At 42.0% G+C, this 22,915-nt stretch overlaps 1 protein-coding gene across 1 annotated transcript in view; it reads left to right on the forward strand.

The window, feature by feature from the left end:
* Positions 1-225: 225 nt before the first annotated feature.
* cdh2 (cadherin 2, type 1, N-cadherin (neuronal)) overlaps positions 226-22,915 on the forward strand; it is a 63,379-nt gene continuing 40,689 nt past the window's right edge. Inside the window, exons 1-2 of the mRNA XM_080034486.1 lie at positions 226-507; positions 2,216-2,324. Coding sequence (XP_079890612.1) covers positions 448-507; positions 2,216-2,324 — 169 coding nt within the window. The 5' untranslated portion in view covers positions 226-447. The remainder of the gene's footprint in view (positions 508-2,215; positions 2,325-22,915) is intronic.

The following is a 22,915-nucleotide window of genomic DNA, read 5'->3' on the forward strand; positions in this document are numbered from 1 at the left end:
TAGGCTTAGCCTCATGGACCTATACAGAGCCTAGGCTCCTCACTGCCATTTGTGATGACGGTCAACAACATAGGAGACCAGACCACGTTTCGTCCCAGCGGTGAAATTGGCTATGTGACCAGTAGGGAGAGACAGTGAGATGGGCGGTGTATAGACTAGTGGCTGCCGGGGCTCTTTTTGTTTTTGTGTTGGACTGGATGGGAGGGAGCAGCAGCCTCAGTACCAGGCAGTGCTCTCTTCCCTCAGTACAGACTGGATTGATAGAGGAGGAGGCTGCCTACTCCTCCGCTGCTGCCACCACCACTACTGCTCTTGCCTTTGTCGTAGAGGGACCTGTTTTCACTGCGGCCACGCTTGAGCCAGAGGGATATTCTTTTATTTTTTCTTCTTTCTTTCTCTTTTTACACGGATTCTGAAGAGGGGAATTAAGCGGTCACGGGCGCACCAATGTACTCACTACACGAGGGCAGTGGTCTGTTCCTGCTGGCCGTCTTGGCAGGACTGCAGGTAATGATCTTTTTTTTTTAATATATATATATATAAAGCGGTCTCGAGCGGAGTTATACACCGGACAGTTTGAGTGCTTGTTCCGTTGACGTCGATGCCGTCTGCTCTCTGTTGAGTTACGAGCCCGCTCGCGAGCTGCTAGCCTCCAAACAGGCACTTTACATGGCGTGTTTGGAAACGGTGGGGGAAAAAAAGCACGATAATGTCCCAATAGCACGGACTGTAAAATGACTAGCTAACGGTTGTTGGTTTCGCTGTTTTAAACCTACGTACATTTAAGTGAATTATATAGGCTAGATTGAAATCATTCAAATGTGCTATGACGTAGCCATATTTAAGTTCATGTAACTGAATATTTTATTGTATGGGAGTTGGAAGACAAGAGCCCACATTAACCTAGTTTTCACTTGGTTAAATTTAGTTTTGGTTTAATATTTATGCAGATTGCTGCAGCGTGTCCCTGTCCCCCGGCGAGTTTAGTCCCGTTTAAAAAAAAAACGTCAGCAACAATGAAAAGTAGCCTACTGTATAATATTTCGCAATTACAGACAACATTGTTTAACTGCATAGGGTTAGATTATAATTATTAAGGGATACTAATTGTTAGCCAACCCTAAAGGATGGAAACTCTTTGTACAAAAAATGATGTGGCTGCTCTGAGCAACGTAAACAGCCACGCCATTCAATAGTGCCGTTTCAACAGCTGAAATAGTAAGACTCAATTGTATTGGCGCCTGTGTTAACACTTAAACCCAGAGACATACGTCCTAGTGCCGTTGTTGCTTGTAACGTGCTAGGATTCCGATTCCGCTCCTCCCCCTCCTCTGCAAGCATTTTCCATTTAAATTCCTCTGATTAAGAATGACAAGTGGCACAGATACCCACAATGCTCTTTTTCAGAAGGAACCGTCGCGTTTTACATTCTTTTGCAGAGTGCACGCAAAGAAATGGGGCTAGGCCTCTGCTCATTGGAGCTGAATCAATGCTGAGGTTGTGTGATGATGGAATACATGTTGGACATCTGTCTGAACACCAGAGACTGTTTTATTTTTAGTCATGTTCTTTGTGATTTCTGTAGGCTACTTGTGTCTACATCTTTCTTGCTTTTATTGCTAAATTAATGCTTTTACGAAAGTAACTGCTCAACTGATTCAAAGATTTAGTTTTCTTTGTAACAGTCCCATTATTCCCCAAATATGTTGTAGGCCTATTGACACCCCATATGAACAGTCTTCATTTTATTCTCTTTCAAAAAAGGCACTATTTTAATTTGTCATAGCCTTTTAGTTTATTTAGACAGCAGCAGTTGGTATTTCTACAGACACTTGCATGAATGTTTATTCCCCTAACAGTGGATCGTAGCATTACATGTTTTATTCCCTTGTACCTGCACTTCAAAGTGGAATGTTTGTCCAGAGTAGTGTGTTGATCAGAGGGGCCGACCGAAAGAGTTGGTCATAGCCCCCTACCCTGCGCCTGGGCCTCTCAAGGGGGGACAAATGGAGCTTGTTCTTGCCTAGCCATGCTTTTTGGCTAATGCTTAACCCTTTTGGCCTCATTATCCTAATTGCGGTGCCTGCTATAAAAACAACAGATGCTTTTGTACAACTGCGGGGACTTGAACGGAACGTGACCAAGGGGTTTTGGAGGCAACAGAGTGCATTTTTGAAGGCTGATTTATGACTCTTTGTCCCCCCCACCATTACAGATTGCAGCAGAGGGCAGGGGCACCCCACCATGCAGGCCAGGCTTCTCTGAAGATGTGTACAAGGTTGTGGTGCCAGATATCGCAGAGAAAGGACAGCCTCTTTTCAACGGTGAGTGGTGAAATATTCCCAGTGCTACTCCGTTCTGGATGCTTGTTAAGTCTGTGTATGTGTGTTGGCATGCCTATCAGTTGTTGCATGCTTGCCTCCATGTGTTACATTTCAGGGAGGATCAGAACAAGCCTGACATATTTAAACAATTAGCTTCGGTGTAGTTGTGTGGTATTGAAAGTGGTGTAGTTTGCCTTGTAAACCAGCTCCAACGTGGTTCGACTTTACATGGCTCCTGTCCATTTTGCTAGCATGATGTTTTTTTTTCTGCTTCAAAGCAGACACAAACATAAGCAGTGTTTGCACAAAAGCTAGATCAAACATTGTGTGTGTTTTTGAGATTTAAACAAAAACCATTTCAAGTTGGACAACATTGGTTGAACTAGGAACACTTCTTATTGCAATGAATAAAAATCAATTACACACAGATTGTAATACTCGTGCAACTTTAATCAAGAAAAAAAAATGGCAATTCAATATTCCATACCTTGTGTTGTTGCATTAAATAATTCATGATATATGATTTTTCCCAATTTAACACCTCTTACAGTAAGTTCTTCTTTCACTTCCTGAGCATTATATTTTAAACCATATGGAGGAAGTATTTCTGTCTGCTCCTTTCAACACTTACAATGCCTATTAGGTTCCTGCTAGAATGATTTGGTTATGTGTCCAATTGCAGTGTTCCCCTGCTAAACCCACTCCATGGCAATTCAAACTACATTTTCAGTATCTTTCAAAATGTTTGGCAGAGCAATTGTTCTTCTGCGGGACAACCAATCTGTCAAGGATTTATATTTATTCTAACATATAACCTTGTGCAAACAAGAAAGTAAAAAATAATGATTTTCCTTGCTGTAGCCCATTACATTGCAGGAAGCATGACCAATCCCGCCTCTTTGGAGTTTAATATTGGCAAATTGAGGATGCAGCTACCGTGAAACGGTACGCAGGTCTACAGACGGTAATAAAAACGCGAATATATCACCAGTGTGCCATTACAGAGGTTAGAGGCTTGAGGTCATTCGGACCAGAAAACATTCTCGCTTGTGTTGGATTTCACAGTGTGTGCCTAAAAGTTGCACGCTGACGTTGGTGTGAGTCAGGGTTGGTGGAGAGGAGGGGGAGGTAGCAATGATGAGAGAAGAAAGGAGAGAAGGAAGGGGAGTGCTTATATGGGTGGGTACAGCTTTCACTGGGCTTTACCTTGTGCACAAGTTTGCGTTTGATCCTGCAGGTGATGGATTTCCCTCTGTTGGATTGTGGATGAGCCGTGACCGGTGGTAATCAGGTTCCCTTTTGTTTGCCCCCCCCCCCCTACACACACTACACACACACACGCACGCACACACACACACACACACACACACACACACACACACACACACACACACACACACACACACTCCCCCTCTCCTCTTTTCTCTACCCTTTACTCCCCTCCCCCCCAGCGAGTTGTTGCTCTGTGGAGATTTCCTTGACACAGAGAGGGGCACTCCAGTATCATTGTAATGCAGCAGGGCTCAGCAGCGTGGGATGTGATGTTAATGAAACTGCATTCTCTAATGAAAAACTCCTGTGGCATGTTTTGAAAGACAATGCCCCCACAGTGTGCAGAGGAGGCCTTAAGTTTTTCAACGTTGCTGTCACCATGCTGGTTTGGTATATTGTTTTTGACCAGGATCAGATTTTTTTCAAATGAAGCTTCTACACTAGCCACATGTAGCAGGCTAATGCTTTATGTTTCCTTTGCATTTCATTAACTTTGTCAATTGTCCCCTGGCCTGAAGGCTTTAGATAATGAATACAAAAGGCATTTGTTTTTGTATCCACATACCTGAAAGTCTGTAGCTGTTACAAAACACCACATAGGCGCTTGTCATGTTATAGAAACCCAGTCAGCGTATCCCAATGTGCATGAACTCCTTATGTTATTGGTTGCTTAGTGTGTTTGAAATAGGATCTTCATGCTAGTCTGTGTAATACTATCCGTACATTGAGTAAGGTGTCAGTTTATAGGAGTCCGGTGCTCATATTGTATTGCTTTTGACCCCGGAATATGCCTGAGACGCGGCATTGGTGAGCTGTGAAACCTTTTCCTATCAGAGTTGTCTTTGCTATTGATTAAGACAATACACATCCTGACGACTGTAAAACCGGGAAATGGTGGTTGACATGTAAACAGCTGCCATTGTATGCGCTAAATGAGCGACATCCTGTGGACTTGATGATGGCAATTGTGGCCAAGCAGTTAACAACATAGCTGTTTGATAGTAAGATTTAATCTCATTCCCTGGGGGCGTAAACTGGACTTTAACTGTTAGCAGGCCAAATAATGCCCCATTGATTTTCAATTGATGTTAAAATACATTTCAGGAAAGATGCTTAGAAGAGCAGCCAAACAAAAAAAAAGCCAAGAAGGACAATTATTCTTCTATGAACACTCCTCTCCAATGATCCATTAAAGGTGCAGTCAGCGATTCATGAGAAAGCTCATTGTCAAAATCACTTCTTGTCTACGTACTGTTATTCTACGTACTGTGTGAGTGCTGAAAAAAAGGCTCTGTAAACAGGTATGTCACTACCCCCTTTTACATACCCATTGTGTATACCAGTTTACAGAGCCCAGGCTTTGTATTAACAGTAACACATTTTCAGTGCACACACAGCACAGTATGTGTGCACTGAAAATTAGGTATTAATTAGGTAGTAAGCATTGTGAAGAATCGCTGGCTCAATCTTTTTAAATGCCAAACCATATCAAGCATAGCCAGAGAGTCTGAGGTCCGCTGAGACTCTCAGCTCTTTTAAATCGGGTCTCAAAACATTCTTGTTTCCCTTTTAACCTGTAATTTTTATTTATTTATTTATTTATTTATTTTTGGTAAAATGTTTTAATTCTTTTATTTAAATGTTGTATTTTTATCCATGTTTTAAATTTGTTCCTTTTTTGTATTTGTATTCTTTATTTGATTTTAACCCTGTGAAGCACCTTGAGTGGCCCTGTGCCTGAAATGTGCTTTATAAATAAAATTGCCTTGCCTTGCCTTTCCAACTGTCTACCCTCTGGGGCCCCATATGACCTTGCATTTAAGTTTGGAATATTTGCTCTGGTCTGATAACTGAGTGGAGAGAAAGCCTAACATAGTTATTTATTATCAGACCATCATGCACATGAAAGCAGCTCCGTTCTTTTGTGCTGTGTTCCCTCTTATCTTGTTTAGTCACTTGATAAAGTGACTTGTTTGACTCAATTGCGTTTAATTTCAGGTGGGATGTGGGCTGCGGGTGGTCTGCCCCCTGGTTGTCTAATGGAATTCTGGTGGCTTTGGAGAGCTGACACACATTGTGCTATTTTTTCCAGATGAGGCCTTTAGCAGGGTTGCAGAGTGAGTCAGTCTGAGCATTATTCAGCAGAGGTTTCCCCTCCCTAAAAACTGGGTTAATGAAAAGCCCAAAAGCCTATTTGAGCTTAATACATTCTCTTATGCTGCAGTACTGCAATCCCTACCCCCAACCACCTATTCTGCTTTCATTTTTCTTTTCATCCGCCCCACGGCCCCTGTGTTTTACTGCTTTTTTTCTTCTTGACGGTAATGCCAGCGCTGCTGATGAAAGAGAAGTATGTCTATAGTCTTGCTTTAGCCTCGGTTCAAGTGCTTTAAATGCGAGCGTGTCAAGAGGGTGCAGTGAGCTGGCTGCGGTTTACAGTTGACCAGTTTAATAATGTGATTGAAACAATTAGTGTCAACGTCAGCAATGGGAACACGGACTGGAAAGCTCTCTTACTTGGGCTATAGTGTATATATATGTATCTCAGAATTCTCACTTCGCCCATCATGTGGTTTAATAACCCCTCTTTGCTGTGATTATTTAAGGCAAACTTCTTAAAACAAACTTAAGCGCACCCCCTTTGACAGGAAAAACATTGCATATGTGAAATCCTTCATTTTGCACTTGCTGAACCCATTTTTATGTTGTTCTGGTTCTCTGCGCTCTGTTAAGATTCTGATAGCCCTGGGTACAGCTGGGGCCACTCAGATGTGTTTAAGGGGCCCCGGTGTTTGGTCAGACGTGACCCTGCTCGACCCTCTCCTGTAAACTGGGCCAAGTGCTCAAGCAACATACCCCCATGTTTTTTTTTCTTTTTTGCTTTACCAGCCCACATATTTGCAATGAGGCTGGTGGGGGTTACCTACCAAGGTACAGATGAATGAAAGCTGAGGCCAAAGGGGTCTTGACCCTCCTCACCAGGGAGGCTGTAAATGCTTGGCACCCCAAACGTGTGTTGTTCTGACCTACGAAGTTGATCATTCATCACTTTGAGAAACAAACGAAAGCAAATGTCTTGAGTTTTTCGGCAGCATACATAACGTGTTCTGTAATAGCATGATGGACAGTAAGTCACAATTATAGCCATTGTGCTAAGGTCAAAGGATTGAGAGGGGAGAATTCCAATGTCAAATAGCTCTGTCTAATATTGGAAACAATCCGTTTAGGCTAGCCACTTTGAGGTATAGTCTCGAACAGAATCACCTGAAACCCACAATGGTAAAAAAAGAAAAAAAGACAGTCCTGCCATTTGGATCTTTATGTTTGAGATGTATGAGGTGGTCTGCATTGATGTCTGGCCAATGCTGAATAATTCATCAGCCAAATATTACTTCCTTAATATTCAAATCCCTGTTGTAAGATGAGATCCATAAGCACAGAGTAGCCATCATGCAAAGCAAGAGCAGCATGAGACACCTTGAAGTTCTTCCTGGTTTAATATGTTTCACAATTCTCTTTGTCGTTGTATGTGGGGCATCAAGAAGAGCACAACCCCAAGACCATCTGTCTCTTTTTGGTGGCGTTCAAAAACGCAAGCTCTCCTTCATTTTTATAAGCTTAGGCAGAGGTTTCAAGTTTGTTCAGAACAGCAGTTCATTGCACCCATCCCCCTCTCTTTTTTATCTGGAATTCAATGAATCCAGGGTCTTTGTTTGCACTGATCAATATGTTATAATGAAGGCTGTGCTCCAATTCCCAGCTAAAGCATCACTGGCATGATGTTAGGCTTGAATTTAAAAACAAATCTTTATTGTTATCAGCCTGCATACATTTATTTTCATCTCCCTGTCACTGTTCTTTTTTCTCCTCGGAGCGCCATGGCCTAGATAACCACCACATATTGTGACAACAGATTGAATCTTGGCAGTGTATGATTTTGTGAATTAACCGTTTTATGCAGTTTGCCTAAAGTATAACAAGGAAGTAGAGTTGGACGAGTGCTTGTGGTCGGTCGACCACAATCATTTGTCAGAAGATCACAGCTCCATTGCAGTCCTACGGCTATATCGTTAAAAAAAAGAAAAGGAAAAATGTTGGCGTATTAAAGCAAGTGCACCCATCTGCGGCTAATTTGTGGGTGGGCTGTCTGAGCCTGCTGGGTTACATGACAACACAGGATATATTTTATTTATGTCTGACCTTTTTAGGGCCTACATTCTTCACCAAAGCAAAGGATAGTCTGTAAATAATCTGGTGGCAGACAGGTACTTGAACAATTCCTAAAGCTAGATAAAGTATTTTGTAGAGGACTGACATTATCCTGGTGGCTTCTCATCACCTCTGTTCATATCAGCTCTTATCAGCTACAGGCCCGGCCTTCTGCTATTGGCACCTAACAGTGTGTGGCCCTGACACTGGCCAGTAGTTAAGGTGTCGCTCTCTCGTGCCTTTGTGAGTGTTTGTGTGGGGGGGTTTGTCCTTGGCATATAATTACCTTGTTCAACCCAGACAGCTCTTAAAAGTGCATGGGGCGGCTCCTGGTAATGGAGACTTCTATAACTTGCTGTTGATAAAGGCTAATTGACCAAGACCGCCTCTATCAACACACAATTTGACTTCAAAAAAAAATCTGCATTCAGACCCTGCTTTATAATCTGACTGTGACTAGTTAAATATAGATTGTCATTTCCTCTTCACAAGGTTGCGTGTAACAAGATTTGCCAAATAAAAAAATGTCATTGTCTGTCATGATCCAAAGGGAATAGACAGTGATCTGAAAGGCATACCTTTTCACTGCGTTGCTCTTCTCCACACAGTCATGGAAAGGTTAAAGGGATTTTTATAGGTTATTTGGTCCTGGATCACACCTGGGCCCCTCCATCCGTGAAGCCGTATTGCTATGGTTTTAAAGGTGATATGTGTGCTTCCATTTAAAAGACTGTCGTAAGAGAAAAGATTTATTTGCTCTTCTAAAACAATCTTTTCCTGTTTGCAGTTTGTCATGACACCAGGGGGATCCATTCTTAGGCATTTTGCTGGGATGTTGCTACTAGCCATTTTTATTTAATGTTATGAAGAACCCACAGGATGTGCATTAAATGTGACCCCGCTACGTAATGAGGCCGTGTATAAATAGCTGTATTGACCTGACTTTCTGCATATATGCCTCCCTATAACTAGGCTAGGTGTTATTTTTCACAAGTGTAATGCTAGAACCAGTGTGTGGAAAAGAAAATGCCAGCTTGCACCTAGGAGACAATGCATCAGCACTATGGAGTGAATTGTTTACTTTACCGGGGACTGATTTGTGGAGTCCAGTGCCATTTTTCTTCGGTGGGACAGCCTTTTTTTGGCTGGTAGAGCAAACAAGTCCATATCTCTTTCACAGATCCTGTCTCTACAAAGAAAGCTCTGTTTGCAGTGTTGCCCCAGCTGTTTATTGTGCAACACCCCATTCGATTTTGCCCACAGTCTCTCTCTGCCGCGCTAGTTTTTCTCATTATGTTAAGCTAGATGAAAGTATAGAGAGAGAGACCTGGCTTCACGTTTTCCATCTGTAGGCATGTGAAGGAAAAACCACTCCCAGTCCCCACTACTTTCTCAGTCTCGTTAAATCTTTTGTTCGTGAGGCAATACCTTTGGCTTCATTTAGCCTCAGCTTTGTTGCTTTTAGAAAAGAGTGCATTCACTGGCTGCCCAGATGCAAATTCAACAGCAGCGAACCAAAGACGGCAGGCAGACACAACGTCTTTGTGCGCCGGGTCAAACGGGAAAGCTAATACTCTAAATGAATATATTAATAGAAATAGTTTGAGCAAATGCAGAAAATAGAATCGCAACAGAACTTGTGTTTAGCCTTTTTCTCCGTATGCGAGTGACACACATAGCGCACATTTTTCAAACCCCATGCTGTGTTCAAGGGGCTACACGAATAGGCACACTATTATTCCTCTAACAACAAAAGAGAAATTTGAAGCAGGGACACGTTAATTGACCCAGATACTGTAACCATGTTCACAAAGACCAATATCCTGCATGGGAGGAGATGTCTACCTCCTGCAGGGCCACGCCAACTATTGTGCTCCGGCGGAGGCTTCAATTTCAACGCATCAGTGCCTTTCTGGACACTAGCGTCTGATGAGTCGCTATATGCCGTTTCTTGTGACATTCTCTTCTCTTAACCACCCCTCTTATCGCATACGCCACTCCCTTCCCTACCTCCCCTGCCACATGCTAGCTTTGAGATGGAGGAGCCCCCTCGGCACCATACAATGATTGATGTGACTTAATTGAGTAATGCAAGTACAGTGCTGTAGCATTTAGTTCTTTATTCTACTACCAAATTTGTTTCTTGGGTTGACCTTGGCTTCACAGCTTCAGCCATGAGTGTGATCTGTGATTTTTAGTGGTGTTGGTAATATTTTTGATAGATGGCTGCCTTTTTAATGGTTTTTGGTGTTTTCTTTCTCGGCTGACTAGTGCACCTGTCCGTTCCTGCAAAAAGACACGATATGTCCAAGTCCAATTCACTATCGATTGATCATATCATTAATGGTTCTCTCTGGCGTGAGTTATTTTGTATTTTTCGCTTGTCTTTCGAAATAAAGAAAAAATTACTTTGATTTATAGTACATACATCTGTTTAACCTTGATTGGATTGGCGACTGGTAACATTGCCCCCCCCCCCCTTTTTTCAAACTGTTGGTTCATCAGATAAGCATATGTAGCCCACCATATTACGTGTCCCAAGTGATCTACTGTTACCAGGCCATGCTGACACCAGTGTCTGCCATCGACACACAGATATTATGATTGACCTACAGCAATTTCTTGTCTCCATTTGAGCGCACACTATGGCAGTTAGCAACATATCGCTCGGCTGCCTGCGTTGTCTGAGTTTATATTATCTCTGCCTCTGTCGATATTTACTGAGGCATTAAAGAGCGTGCTGCATGTCGCCCGCTTTATTTCCTGTAGCAGTGCCTGCTCAGCAGGATAGCATCTGGAGGGGGTAGAGTCCTACTGGCGGGTAGAACTGCTGCTACAAGATGAAGAACTGAACATTGTTTCAGTTATGTTCAGTATGAATTTCATAACCAACCCTTGTGTGTTAGACCATCCTGAATCCAATGAGGTGGATTAAACAAAGACAAACAGTTTAAATCTGATTTTGATTTGAATTAGTTCTTGTTGAAAATGACCTTCTGCTTCAAGTTGTGAGCACAATGAACATCATTGTTGGGATAATACAATGGTTGTATTATTTGCTTGAAATGACTTGTCTTCATCAATCAAGTTTCTCCAAATCAAGCGATGTATAAACGGTGAGACTCAAACTAAAACCTCCAAACTATTTCCAGCTCTTAATAGCTAACATCTTAGTCAACCATTTTATACATCTATCAAACGTTTGAGCAGCTTGGGCATCCAATTAGAGTTCTCCTTCTCGCTGCCCATATGTAAGTCAAATATTAATTGTTTTTAAACTATAAAATATCTGGGTCTCTTTATTTAACTTGCAAGAGTGTTAAAATTCCTTCACTAGTTTCTCATTTTCTTTGGCTCTCATTTTATTTCATGCGCAAGTAGAATCTTCTTGTGGGAGGCTGTGAGTTGCTGCCCATCAGAGCTGCATGATTAATTGTCCTAAAAACTATATTTACTTTCTGAAATCTCATGCCTAGGTTGACAAGTATTTGGCCCTTGTATAACAAAATAGGGGTCACATTCTTTGGCATTAACGTATTTCAATTATCAGGTGAGCATGACACATTGAAAGCAAATCATGACTACAGCATTGGAATGTAACACCAACAAATATTTTCAGAATGAGGACGAATCTATCAAGGTCATGAGAACTACCAGAAAATCCTTTGTCCCTGGAGGAGGCTTAATATCTCTTGGTGATTGGGAGAAAGGGTAGTCTTAACAAAAGATTTCAAGGTAGCACTTTTAGCATAGGCTATTCAGTTTCGGTAAACCTTTTCCCCCATTCCAGAGAGTTGTTTCAATCAATGTTAATATAAAAAAAAATATGCTTAATAAAACCTCAACACTGAGAGAAATGCCAAAGCCCAGTCTAATGAATCCACCGAAATGTGCAATGCGCTCAATCTTATACAGGTCCGGTGTCAGCCCTTCACCCTCACACTAAGTGTTCTAAGCACTGTGACCTTTGTAGAAGATAAGCTTCCTTCGGCTGACTTGAAGAGTTTGGAATAACGGCCTCAACCATTAATTTATGGCATTGCTAACCATATGAGGGCTATGAGCCAAGGTTATTGACCTTTCACGCCTGTCACTAGTGATAGAGGGAGCCAGACCCAGGAGGAAAATGAATTGGGCTTATTAAAGAGCCGGGGCTTGAATCAAACCCAGGGGGCAACTTTGTCCTCCACTTTTCTCTTTCATTTAAATCATTCCCTTCTTTTTTTTCCTTCTGTTTTTTTCACACTATTTGACCAACTGTTTTCTGCCAACAGAGAAATTGAAAGCACATACAGCACTGAATCATAACGCTCCCCTGAATGTGTCTGGGAGAGATCAGGGTGCAATGCGTGAAATGCCTGTAGGATTAACACTTGGAGCACGAAACACTTTACAGCAGCACATCTTGTACTGAGGTCATTATTATCAGATGAAGGATTTGTGGACTTAGTAAGCAAGCACTACGTTTTTCTTTCTTTTATTTATGTATAAGGGAGATTTGAACTGCTAGACAAGGCCTTGCAGTTTTTTCCCCCACTCACAAATCTTTTTGTCGTTGCTTGTGATTTACTTACTAGCCAATGAGACAAAAGGAGGAAAGCTGAACAGGCGTAAAACTATTTTGAATAAAACGAAGCATGCAATGAATTTTGTTGTGAAACAGAGAAAGGAGACAGAAAGGAGTGGGCACATCATGTTGTTTCAGCCCCATACTCCCCCAGAGCTCCCAGTGTGTGAAACCTGGTGGGAGGCAAGAGAGGCATGCATTTATATTGGATCAACATGCTATGATGTTATTTTTCCATCCCCACTACTTGTGTTTATAATCATACCCCCATTCCCTTGTGAGGTTCAACTAAAACCATTTTTATTGACTCTGGAGAAGCTTATCTCTGCCTGATACATTGTTTGTACATAGGACCATAATCGCGTCCCAGTGGAAATAAGCCATAGATGAAAATAGAGAACTGGTACAATAAATGTGCTTTTATTGTTAGAGGAGATCACTGGTGAGGACCAACTTAAAGGACATTTTTAATATCATACATATATTGTTCATACATCTACCTTGGAAAAAACGACTGGGCTTCCCTATAACCTTATTAGGAGAGCAACCACAGAGACTGAATCACTGATTCTGCTTCAGCCACCCTCTGTAGTATTAATTTAGAGGAGATTGTTGAATTTTTCAAGCGTTTGTTTATTTACAACGATACAGCCAGGGGGATGAGGTAAAAGGACTAATGCATGAGAATACTCTGTGCTAGCGAGTGCTGTTTGTAAATGCAATGCATACGTGTGGGTTGGGGAGGGACTGCATTTGCGTGCACTGTTAAGATTGACTACTTACCAAAATGTACAGTATGTGCAAAATGGAAGAAAAAATTATCTTTGCCTCGGGGGTAACAGGAGTATGTATGAGTGGGAGGGCTATTTTGGACCTGAAAAGCTCCGTATCGCAAAAGCTTACCTCGAAGCAGGGACAAGTGGGTGCCAGCTGATGGGGCTGGGGGGGGGGGAAACATGCACAAGGGTATGATCACACTGCAGCCAAATATGGTTGTCACTCTAAAGCTGTCACACAGTTTCAAAAGAGGAGGATAAAATGTTAGAGAAGCAAAGTGAATGGTTAAAATGAAATGATGGTTTGTGTATATTTTAATTCTGCAGTGTGTACTGTAATTACATTGGAAAACCAGCAACATAATAGTAATAGCACACACCTTTTTTAAACTCCCTTCCTTCCTCTTTGAACTGTGAATTGCCCTTTTTCCATGCGAGATGCCAGTTACTCATAGAACAAGATGAGATGTAACATCCTCGTGTTTTCAATCCAGATGCTGACTTTCGACTGGTGTTGCTTCTTCCACTGTGTGGGCCATTTTGTGGTCTGGAAATGATGCATTTTACGCTGAGCGCTTTCTCTTAAAGGTACTAAATTTGTCAGGAGGAGATGCACATGAAGTCACTGTCGGTTTATCACAGCCTGACGTGTAAAATCACAACTTCGGCTGTTTGAGCAATCCAGGCAAGCTGAGAAAACACATAAAGCTATCATGATGTTGCCGTGGTTATGGGTGATCCTAATGGATAAGGACATGTTTTCCATTTACCTGTTTCATCATGAGCTAATGCATTATGCCATTTTAAATTCACGTCAGTGGTTGCTTAAGCTGTAAATCACAAACTTCTGTATGAACACCAAGGCTGCTCCCCATAGTCCATTTGTCAGACTATTTAATATTCAGAAAGAAATGTAATATTTCTTGTTTTAATTTCTGTCTTGTTTAAATAGAGAATGAGCCACTAGCCAATGTGCATCCCTGAATCACAATGATACCTTTTTAAGTAAAATAAATGCTTGACAACCATTTTGTCAGATTTTGCAGTCAACTGAACAAATAGATAAACGTAAGAGTCTTACTAGTCAACAACAAACTTCTTTAGCGGATAGCGGTCCGAAATATGCTGTGCTGTGATTTAACCAAGAACATGAAACAATTGGGTCGAGATGGCATTATGACTTCAGTATCTAGTGTTTGTTCAAAGCAACTCCCCCACCCCCCCAGTGCACACGCACGCACACAGCTGGTCTTTTAAAGAGGATCTTATTGGATAAATAGCGGAAAAACAACTGCGGTGAACTCGTTTGGATGTCTCCCCTCTGTCCTACCAAGGATGTGTTGTCTAGAAGGGCTTAGGTCAAAAGACACAAACAAGGCTTTGTTCTTCATTTACCATGCTATACTCTGTGCAGATTGACTGTAGTGTGCAACACTGGAAAACACTGTCCATTTTACATCACTTTAAAGATTAGGAAGATAGAAAGAATATGTATTCATTACCTACGATTAGGGTTGCAAAGGGGTGGAAAGTTTCCGGTAAATTACCGGAAACTTTCCGGAAACTTTCCATGGGAACTTACGCTCAGGAATTTTGGGAATATTCGATTTTTGGGAATTGACTTGAAATTGGGGGAAATTTAATGGACTATCATATTCAAACTTAAATGTAGTTCAAATGTTCAAATGTGTGTCTTCAAAAGTCTTGTGCTCTGGGCTTAATGTAGCCTCAATGCTCCAGGGTTCTAGAAATCATCTGTGTGGAATGCACAGTGCATGTAGGGGGCGTGGCCTCAATACCCCTGCAGTAAGCAGTGTGCTGTGTGCATGTGATTGAGGAAAAGCACATATTCTCAAGTGTGAAAGCATGAAAGCTGGTTTATTTAGTCAAGAATATGCTAAATATACATTTCCCCCGACTATATTTAAAATCACTGTTAAGGTCAAACCTTAAATTTGTTAAATTTTTGGTTTATTCCCGTTAATTCCCATTAATTCCCAAAATTCCCGTTAATTCCCGTTAATTCCCTTGGAAAGTTTCCAACTTTGAAAATTCCCGGAATTTTGCAACCCTACCTACGATTCTGTATATTTAATGTATTTTTGCCAATTTATTGTCTTCTTGAATCGGATTGAACCGTACATTGTGGGTTTTTCATAGACATAAACAAACCAACACAGAAAAGATTCAGGACCCACGGGAGGCTACACATTGATGTGTTGAAGCGATTTGTGGCTTCTCATTTATAGATATTTGATGATTCAAGATGGGTACAATAAAATACACTTTGGTGCTTGAGATATTAGACTGCAGATAAAGCCACTTGCAAGGAACGCTGCCACAATTTTATTTCTTCAGATTTGGAATATAACCTTTTATTCATACTTTTGAATCCAGGGGGCTTGCGGTACTAAAGTGCAACTACATAAATGTATATCTGAGTGACTAGGTCTACAAATCATCCTATTATGAGCTGATTCCTCCACATTTTCGCACCACCGACAAGTATAATTAGTACCACCTCATAGGAAAACAGTGTTGCCATTGTTGCTTTTAATGCTAGCAAACTAACAACCAGAGTGCTCTCACGCTGAGTACATTTATGAACAGGGCTGTTGCAGCCATTTAAAGAGTATGTGTGTGCAGTAGTAGGGTATAGGACCCTGCTGAGAGCGTTCAATGAAACAGCCAATGCAGATTCTAGTCCCTCCTCAGCCTGATCAATCTGATCGGTGCTCTTCGTTTATTGGCCCATCTGCCGTGAGCTTGGAAAACATCTATTTGTGTCTATTTCATAAAAAAGGCACTCCAGTTACAGGGCACATGCATGAGTGGGGAGTTTTTTTTATTTACATCTTTCTCCACTACTTGCAAATCCACTCTCAGCCTGCCACACAGGCAAGAAGATGGTTCCTTAGCTGCTTATCGTGCCTTCCACCAGACCACCACAGGGTCTGAGGACGTGTATGTGTGTACACACACGGGGAGCTGTGCACCACTGTTCAACTCAGTTCTGTGCGGCGTAAGTGGGGATTGGCACGTTCTCTTCTGCCCGTCAGAGCCGGTTTCATCTGTTCAAAAATGCGACAGCTGGGCCTGAGCTCTTTCACTCCTCCCATACGAGAGATATGAACATAAATGAGACATGGAGAGACCGAATGAAAGGAGGGACATTGGACAGTAGGGTTGTCCACAGCTTCCTGACTGTGGCTTGGAGCTAAAGAAAATGTTGGCTGGCACATGTGTTATGAGTTAGCACTGACATAACTGTTTTTAAAGAGCGGCCTAACACATTAAAGATGTGCGGCTGGCTCCTCCACTTTCCTTTCTTTACTATTGATGCTGTAAACACTGAGCAGTAATGGGAAGGAAGGGCATAAGAAGAGTAATTTATGTGCGGAGGAGAAGCCTGAGATGAGCCCTCCCTCCGGGATTAATGGGAGTCTCTGTCTCTGTGCACAGGAAATATGAAAGGCCCTTTGTTGGTAAAGGGCTTGCTGCTGCTGCCAGCAAATAACTACCCCCTGTCATATCGAACCCCCCTACACCACCACCACCACCTCAAAATTCATTGCCTCCTCTTCTGTTCATCTTTCACCCTTTTTTTTCTAAGCCTATGTTTTTTTTCTGTCAAAGTCACTCCTTTATGATTCCACGCCAGGCCTGTCGTACAGAAGCCCAGGAGACACTAGCGCACGTTGTTTAGTATTCACTGTCACTTCTAGAGCTCATGGCCATTGTGGGGAGCAGCAGAAGGAAGATTCTGAGAAATAGTGTCGTACATGTTGGGGATTCACAGATTTTCACCTGCCCGCGTTCAGTCTTTTCCCACACCCGTTGTACGTCCCGATTGGTTTAATTCCACGACTCCCCGTCATATCAGGCTTAGTAGCTGGTTTGCTGTGGTTAATATGCGGCTGTGCTGGTGGTGATGGTTTATTTTTAGTTTTGGTGACGGTGTGTGTGAGTGGGTCTGCGTGGCGGCTAAGCACACCTCCTTAGGCTACGCTAAATAAAGGATGACCTATCAGTGAGGGGAAATGACTGTTTGGCACTAAACCAGCAGTGTGTCTTTCATCAGGTCACACGTTGGTCTCCTCACACCTGCGGCTCAGGACAGGAGGGTTAAAGGCTGTTGGCAGGTGTTAATTGCCAACAACAACAAAAAAGACTGTAGAAAACAAGGCTTGATATATACATTTTTTGTAGGGTCATTTCACTCTCTTCTAAGCTCACGGTTGAAATTATAATTCAAGTCGACAATCGGCTGGTAGCGAGTAGGGGTGGGAATCTCTTGGCACCTCACGATTCGATTCGATTCCGATTCAGAGGTCAACGATTCGATTCAAAATCGATTTTCAATGCATCTCAATGCAAAAAATTTTTTATGTACATACCCATGTGTGAATTTCAAAAATATATTTATATGCACATCTGAGTTTGCTACTCGGAGTTTGCTAATCACTTCCTACTTTTGTGATGATCATTAAAGACAATCAACAGATGAATTGCCTTCTCTAATATTGTATTAAGAGAAAAGCTTTTCTTGTCACAAATATGACTTTCTATGAACAGTGCAATAATCAATGCAGCTTGCATTTCAACACAATATGGAAGTATGTAAAAACTAAACCAATTCAGTTTTATTTTATTTCTAATCTCGTAAATCATGTTTCTATAGGATTTCTATTCTATTATCTATTATTTTCTATGTCATTTCAACACATTGTACAAAAAGTATGTCTTGGAATTCAGCTCTCATACAAAAACGTAAACAGAGATAAAGCCGGTGCAGGTCATGGGTTTGCTGCTCTCAGCCCTTTTGAAGCCACTTTGGAAACAACTCGCACATGTGTGGTGTGCATGCGCAATGGCGCATGAAGTATTAGTATTTACAAAAAAAAAAAAAAAAAAAAAATTATAAAAAAAAAAAAAAAAAAAAAATCGATTATTAACTTTTCTGAATCGATTCAGAATCGTCCGAGAGAGAATCGATATTAATCGGAAAATCGATTTTTTTTCCCACCCCTAGTAGCGAGTAGAGAAGGGTGGGATCCTGAGCCAGTGTGGAACATGTGGGAATGGCTAAACACTGTTTTCCGACCTCACATTTATCGTTTATTATTTTTGTTCGTGAAAAGATTAATTAAAACCACGGCAAAGAACGAAAAAACTTGCAAGTCAAAGCAGAACCCTGTCATGTGGAAGTCATAACACAAATGTAATAACTGGCCACAACAACAATGCTAACAGTATTTTGGAGACATTGTTTTTTTTATTTGTTTGCATCCCAAAATGGAAAGAATAAAGTATTTCACATCTGATTGTTCTATTCTTTTTCTGCCTTCCATTTGAATGAATAATAAAATTGTGTTCCCCTCCCTGTGGTTCTGAGCATACTAACACCATCAAAATTGTTTATTTATTCATTTTTTTGCTCACATAGATTTTTATTTATTTATCTAATTGTATTGTTAGGAAGGAAAATGTTTTTTTTTACTGGATCATCTCTGTCACACCTGAATAAATCACTGAATGTGTGAAGAAACAGCAGACATGTTTTTCCACAATACAAGCTTTTCCCTAAAAATGTATTCCTGCCTTAGATTAAAAAGAATTGCTACAGTTGTTTTGAGCTGTCCGTGGTAGTTTCAGCTGCGTTTGCCTTCCCTGCCTCAGGAGTTCCACAGTGCAGGCAGAGAATCTATTGGCTCCATATTGACTTCCCCGGGCTGTCTCCAATGGATTTGACATGGATAACGCGGTTGTGTTAGTAGCGAAAGGGGGAGGGGACTTAATAAAAGCAGGAGACCCACATCTAAAAAAAGAGGGAGGATGAGTGAAACGAAGAAGACGGGGGGAACTCAAATGAAGAGGGCTCAACTTGGCAAAAGCCAGAGGTTGTCAGGGGCAACTGAAATGGCGCTATGTAACCTGCCTTACCCCTGAGCCTCACTTTCAGAAAGCTCCGAGGTTGCAGGCATTAAGCAGGACTGAATATGAACTGGGCATCCAAACCAAATACACACATTGGATGTCTGCCTTTTTATATAAATGATTTATAATTGAGTTTTCCCGGGCTCTGCTTGGAGTGTAGATGGGGGTAGAGCTTTAATGAGCTTCATAGTTTCATGTTACTCTATGCTTTAATTGCAATACTGAGGACGCCATTCATTTGTTTAATTTACTAGACTGGGAGCTGATGTCTGGGCTGACATGGTTGTTGGGGGGGTGGGGTGGGGTTAATGGCCATCCTCTGGAAAGGATAAGGCTTATTAGGTCTGATGGGCCTCCTGTCTCATATAACCTAATGTGGCCATGATAGACAGAGGATTCTGGGTTTGGATATATTGGACCTATAAATGCAAAGCATATTCCCAGGCCCTGGGCTTTATAATTGCCCATTAATGGCCATGTTTGTAGATGGAGGGTCCATATGTCCCTGACGTGGCTGAGGATCCAACCTGGGCTTTGAGGCAGCACGCTGTTAAAAGGAGGAGAAACATGCGCCGGACATTGGCACTCATTAAAGTGACCTGCTCTCTGCTAGCAGACCTACAGTATAACAAATAAAAAACCTTTTAATGTTCTTACCAGAGAAGCGCCACAATTTGCCCACGATTCTACAAGTCGTAAAAAAGGGGAATTGAATTCCATATGAATTCTCTGCTGTCGTAGCTCATGGCACCAGCTGTCTGTCTGTGTTAAAATCTAACCTCATGGGCGCCACTCCCTCACAGTTTGGTGTGTTCCATATGTTACATTGATCTTAAGAGCTCAGCCCCCACTGGTCTACTTGAGCAGAAGACCTTAGGCTGATGGAGTGGGACATATGCAAGGACAACATCAAACATTTCAGTATTTTGGTGTAAGATCGCGTGACCGTGGTGATGCTACCCTGATTGATTTACAATGATAATGCGGCTTCTCATGTTACCACTCCCCTCATCGGCTCTTCATCTCATCCCTTCCTGTTCAGTAAATATACATAAATGTCTACTTGGATCCATGGAACAGGCTGTCATGACATGGTAATTTAATTTCATCCAGGCACACTGTTGGGGATAGTGTGTCAGTGGTGTCATACTGTAACATGCATGGCAGCACCCATGCCTCTCTGAACACCCTATCCCTTGTTTGTGTTTGGGCTGTTAACTCCCTTGCACAGCTGCCACCGGGTCACGTCTGGGGGGTTTCTGTAATGCCGATGACCTCCTAATGTGGATTCCAGTGAGGCAGAAAGGCAAATGTTTGTGCGTCCAGGTCTTCCTGGTATCCCGGGTCGCTACAGCTGTCATGTTATCCCCTGCCTGGCCCGAGCCCTTCCAGGTCTGAATGCAACACAATATCTGCTGGCGTCCCAGCTGCAGACACTTTTGAGATACTGCTGTTATTTTGACAGAAGCTTGCATACTTAATCGCCAGGCTTCCGGCACAATAGCCCTCATTGAGGCTCAAGACCCGACCGGAAAACAACAAATGCAGTTTTTCAAGGAAAGGAATCTTGAATTAATACCCGCATAATGCCCTGCTCAGTCTCTTATTAATGATGAGTGAACTTCCCATGAACTACACATTATTCAGATAACGTAAACAGTGCTGAATGTTGTTCACGGTAAGATGTAGTAAACTCTGCTTAGCTACGCTTGGTTAGTTTGCAAGAAATCCTCCCTCCAAAGTCTTATCATTTCAATGTTTTGTTTTCTGTGGAATGTTACGGCCTTGTTTGTATGCTGGTCATAGCGAGTGCCAATAGGAATCTTATTTACACTAGCTGGGTTTAGGAGTGTTGGCCAGCACAGTGGAAAGTGTCTCCTCTTAGTAGTCTGCAGGGACTACACTTAGCTCGGTTTTCTGACGGATGGGTCTTTTAATGTGACAACTGAAGGCAGCCCTGTAGTTTCTGTCATGGCCCAAGCAACAATAAAAACGCTTCTAGTAGAGCTCTGCTTTTACTCCCTTCTCTTTGTCTTTGTTTTACAAGGATTTTTGTCGGCCATATTCTATTTCCTCTACTCTTTTCCGCAGCTCTGCTTACTACCAGTCAAAAACTGATATGCAAAAACCGCTTCAGGTTACATCGCAGGCTGTGAGATTCTTTTCAAACCCTGACAACCGGGTGTTGTTAGTAGAGGTGCGGGTAGAGGGATGGAGGAACGCAGCACCGAAGGGAGGAGCCCGATTCCCCTTTTGCCGCTAGGCTAAAAGCATTCAGCTCCTGCCCATTGTGAGTCTTCACTCAAAGGGATTTGTGATGGAGATGATCTTTGACCCCTCTACACCCACATTATGTAAATGAGTGTACAAAAGAGGGAAGATACAATTATATTCCTACACACAAACACTGAGGTAGTTGAAACCTACTTTAGTCTTAGTAGAAATCATGTTTCTGTGAACATGCATGATTTCAATTGTGTGTGTGTGTGTGTGTGTCTCCCATATACTTTCTCCTGTATTGTGTATTAGTTTACTGCTTAACACAACTAGTGTCCTGAGGCATCTAAACAGCATGGAAATGAATAAAGGAAGACGGACTTGTTGTCATGTAACTGAGCTTCCTCCATATGTCGTTATGGCAATGGTTGGGAAGGTAACTAAATCTCCCCCCGCCGTCCTTGCAGTCTCCCCCTCTCCTAAACACTGTTATTGTCCCTGTGCACAAAGGAGGGGGGGGGGGGGGTATTGTAACTTAAGATGGAGCAACACGCTGAGGTTCATGGACAACGCCCTTTCCCAGACTGTATATGAGTGTATCAGCTGACCATTTCCGGTGGCAGTATTTATTTTTTTGAATCCTTCTTTTGTAAGTGTGTTTTTGTGACCTGCCTCTATATTCTTGGTCCGGCCCCTTTTAATATGAATGGGGTGAACAGTAGTTGCAATAGTGACACAATAATGGAAGTTGCACAGCTCGATTTAATGGCTAGCAGTATTCAGCCTTGTCTTTCTTTTTTTGACCATTTCTTTGTGTCCACATAGACGTTGGAGACCTTCAAACTAAATTAATTAAATATGCAGTGAAGTGTTCCTTCTGTGTGTAGCTGTAGGTTAATGTGTGTCTACGTCTGAACATGTGCAGTAGATTATGGTGAGAGATTTAGAATAGGCCGTGGTGTATTTAATTCAAACCATTTAATTTTATTTCTTGATTATTTCCCACCTGAGCAGTTTTTTTAGAGGCGGATACTTAAGCTCCACATTATAGAGTGAAATCCCTAGTTTTAGATGCGTATGGACTGTTCCGATTTTAATTGAAAACCGTTGCTGTATAACACTGAAACAGTTGGCCAAGTGCTTTTTTTCCTCTTTTGAGTTGTGCTTGTCGTTGTATTAGTACAGTGTCAGCATTCCTGCATGTCGAGATGTAGTTTATGACGTGTTGTACTAAATCCAGCATTTTGCGAATACATGGAACCTTGTTTTTAAAACTCGACATGACTCTGATGTACTTGATTCGAACCATATGTGTCAGGGGCTTGAAAGGGTTCTACAGCGTCAACAGACACAGCTGGCTGCCAGTTTGTGATCTCATAGCATGCCATGTTTGCCATAATTTGCTGTTCTCGTCAGCTTTGCCAAAGCCGTACCTCCGCTAACTAATTGTTTACCCTCAGATGCCAAATGACATGCGGATGAATAACCAATTTAAAAATTATCAGTGTCGCACTTTCCTGAGAAAACAATTGGGTGTGATCAACCAGACAAAGTGGTGAGTTTGCTGGATGCAAAACCTTAATGCTGACATCACAGAACTGGTGAGCTTGTAA

This window comes from Ammodytes marinus (assembly GCF_949987685.1).
Source record: "Ammodytes marinus genome assembly, chromosome: 9".
In the NCBI taxonomy this organism is placed as follows: Eukaryota; Metazoa; Chordata; class Actinopteri; order Uranoscopiformes; family Ammodytidae; genus Ammodytes; species Ammodytes marinus.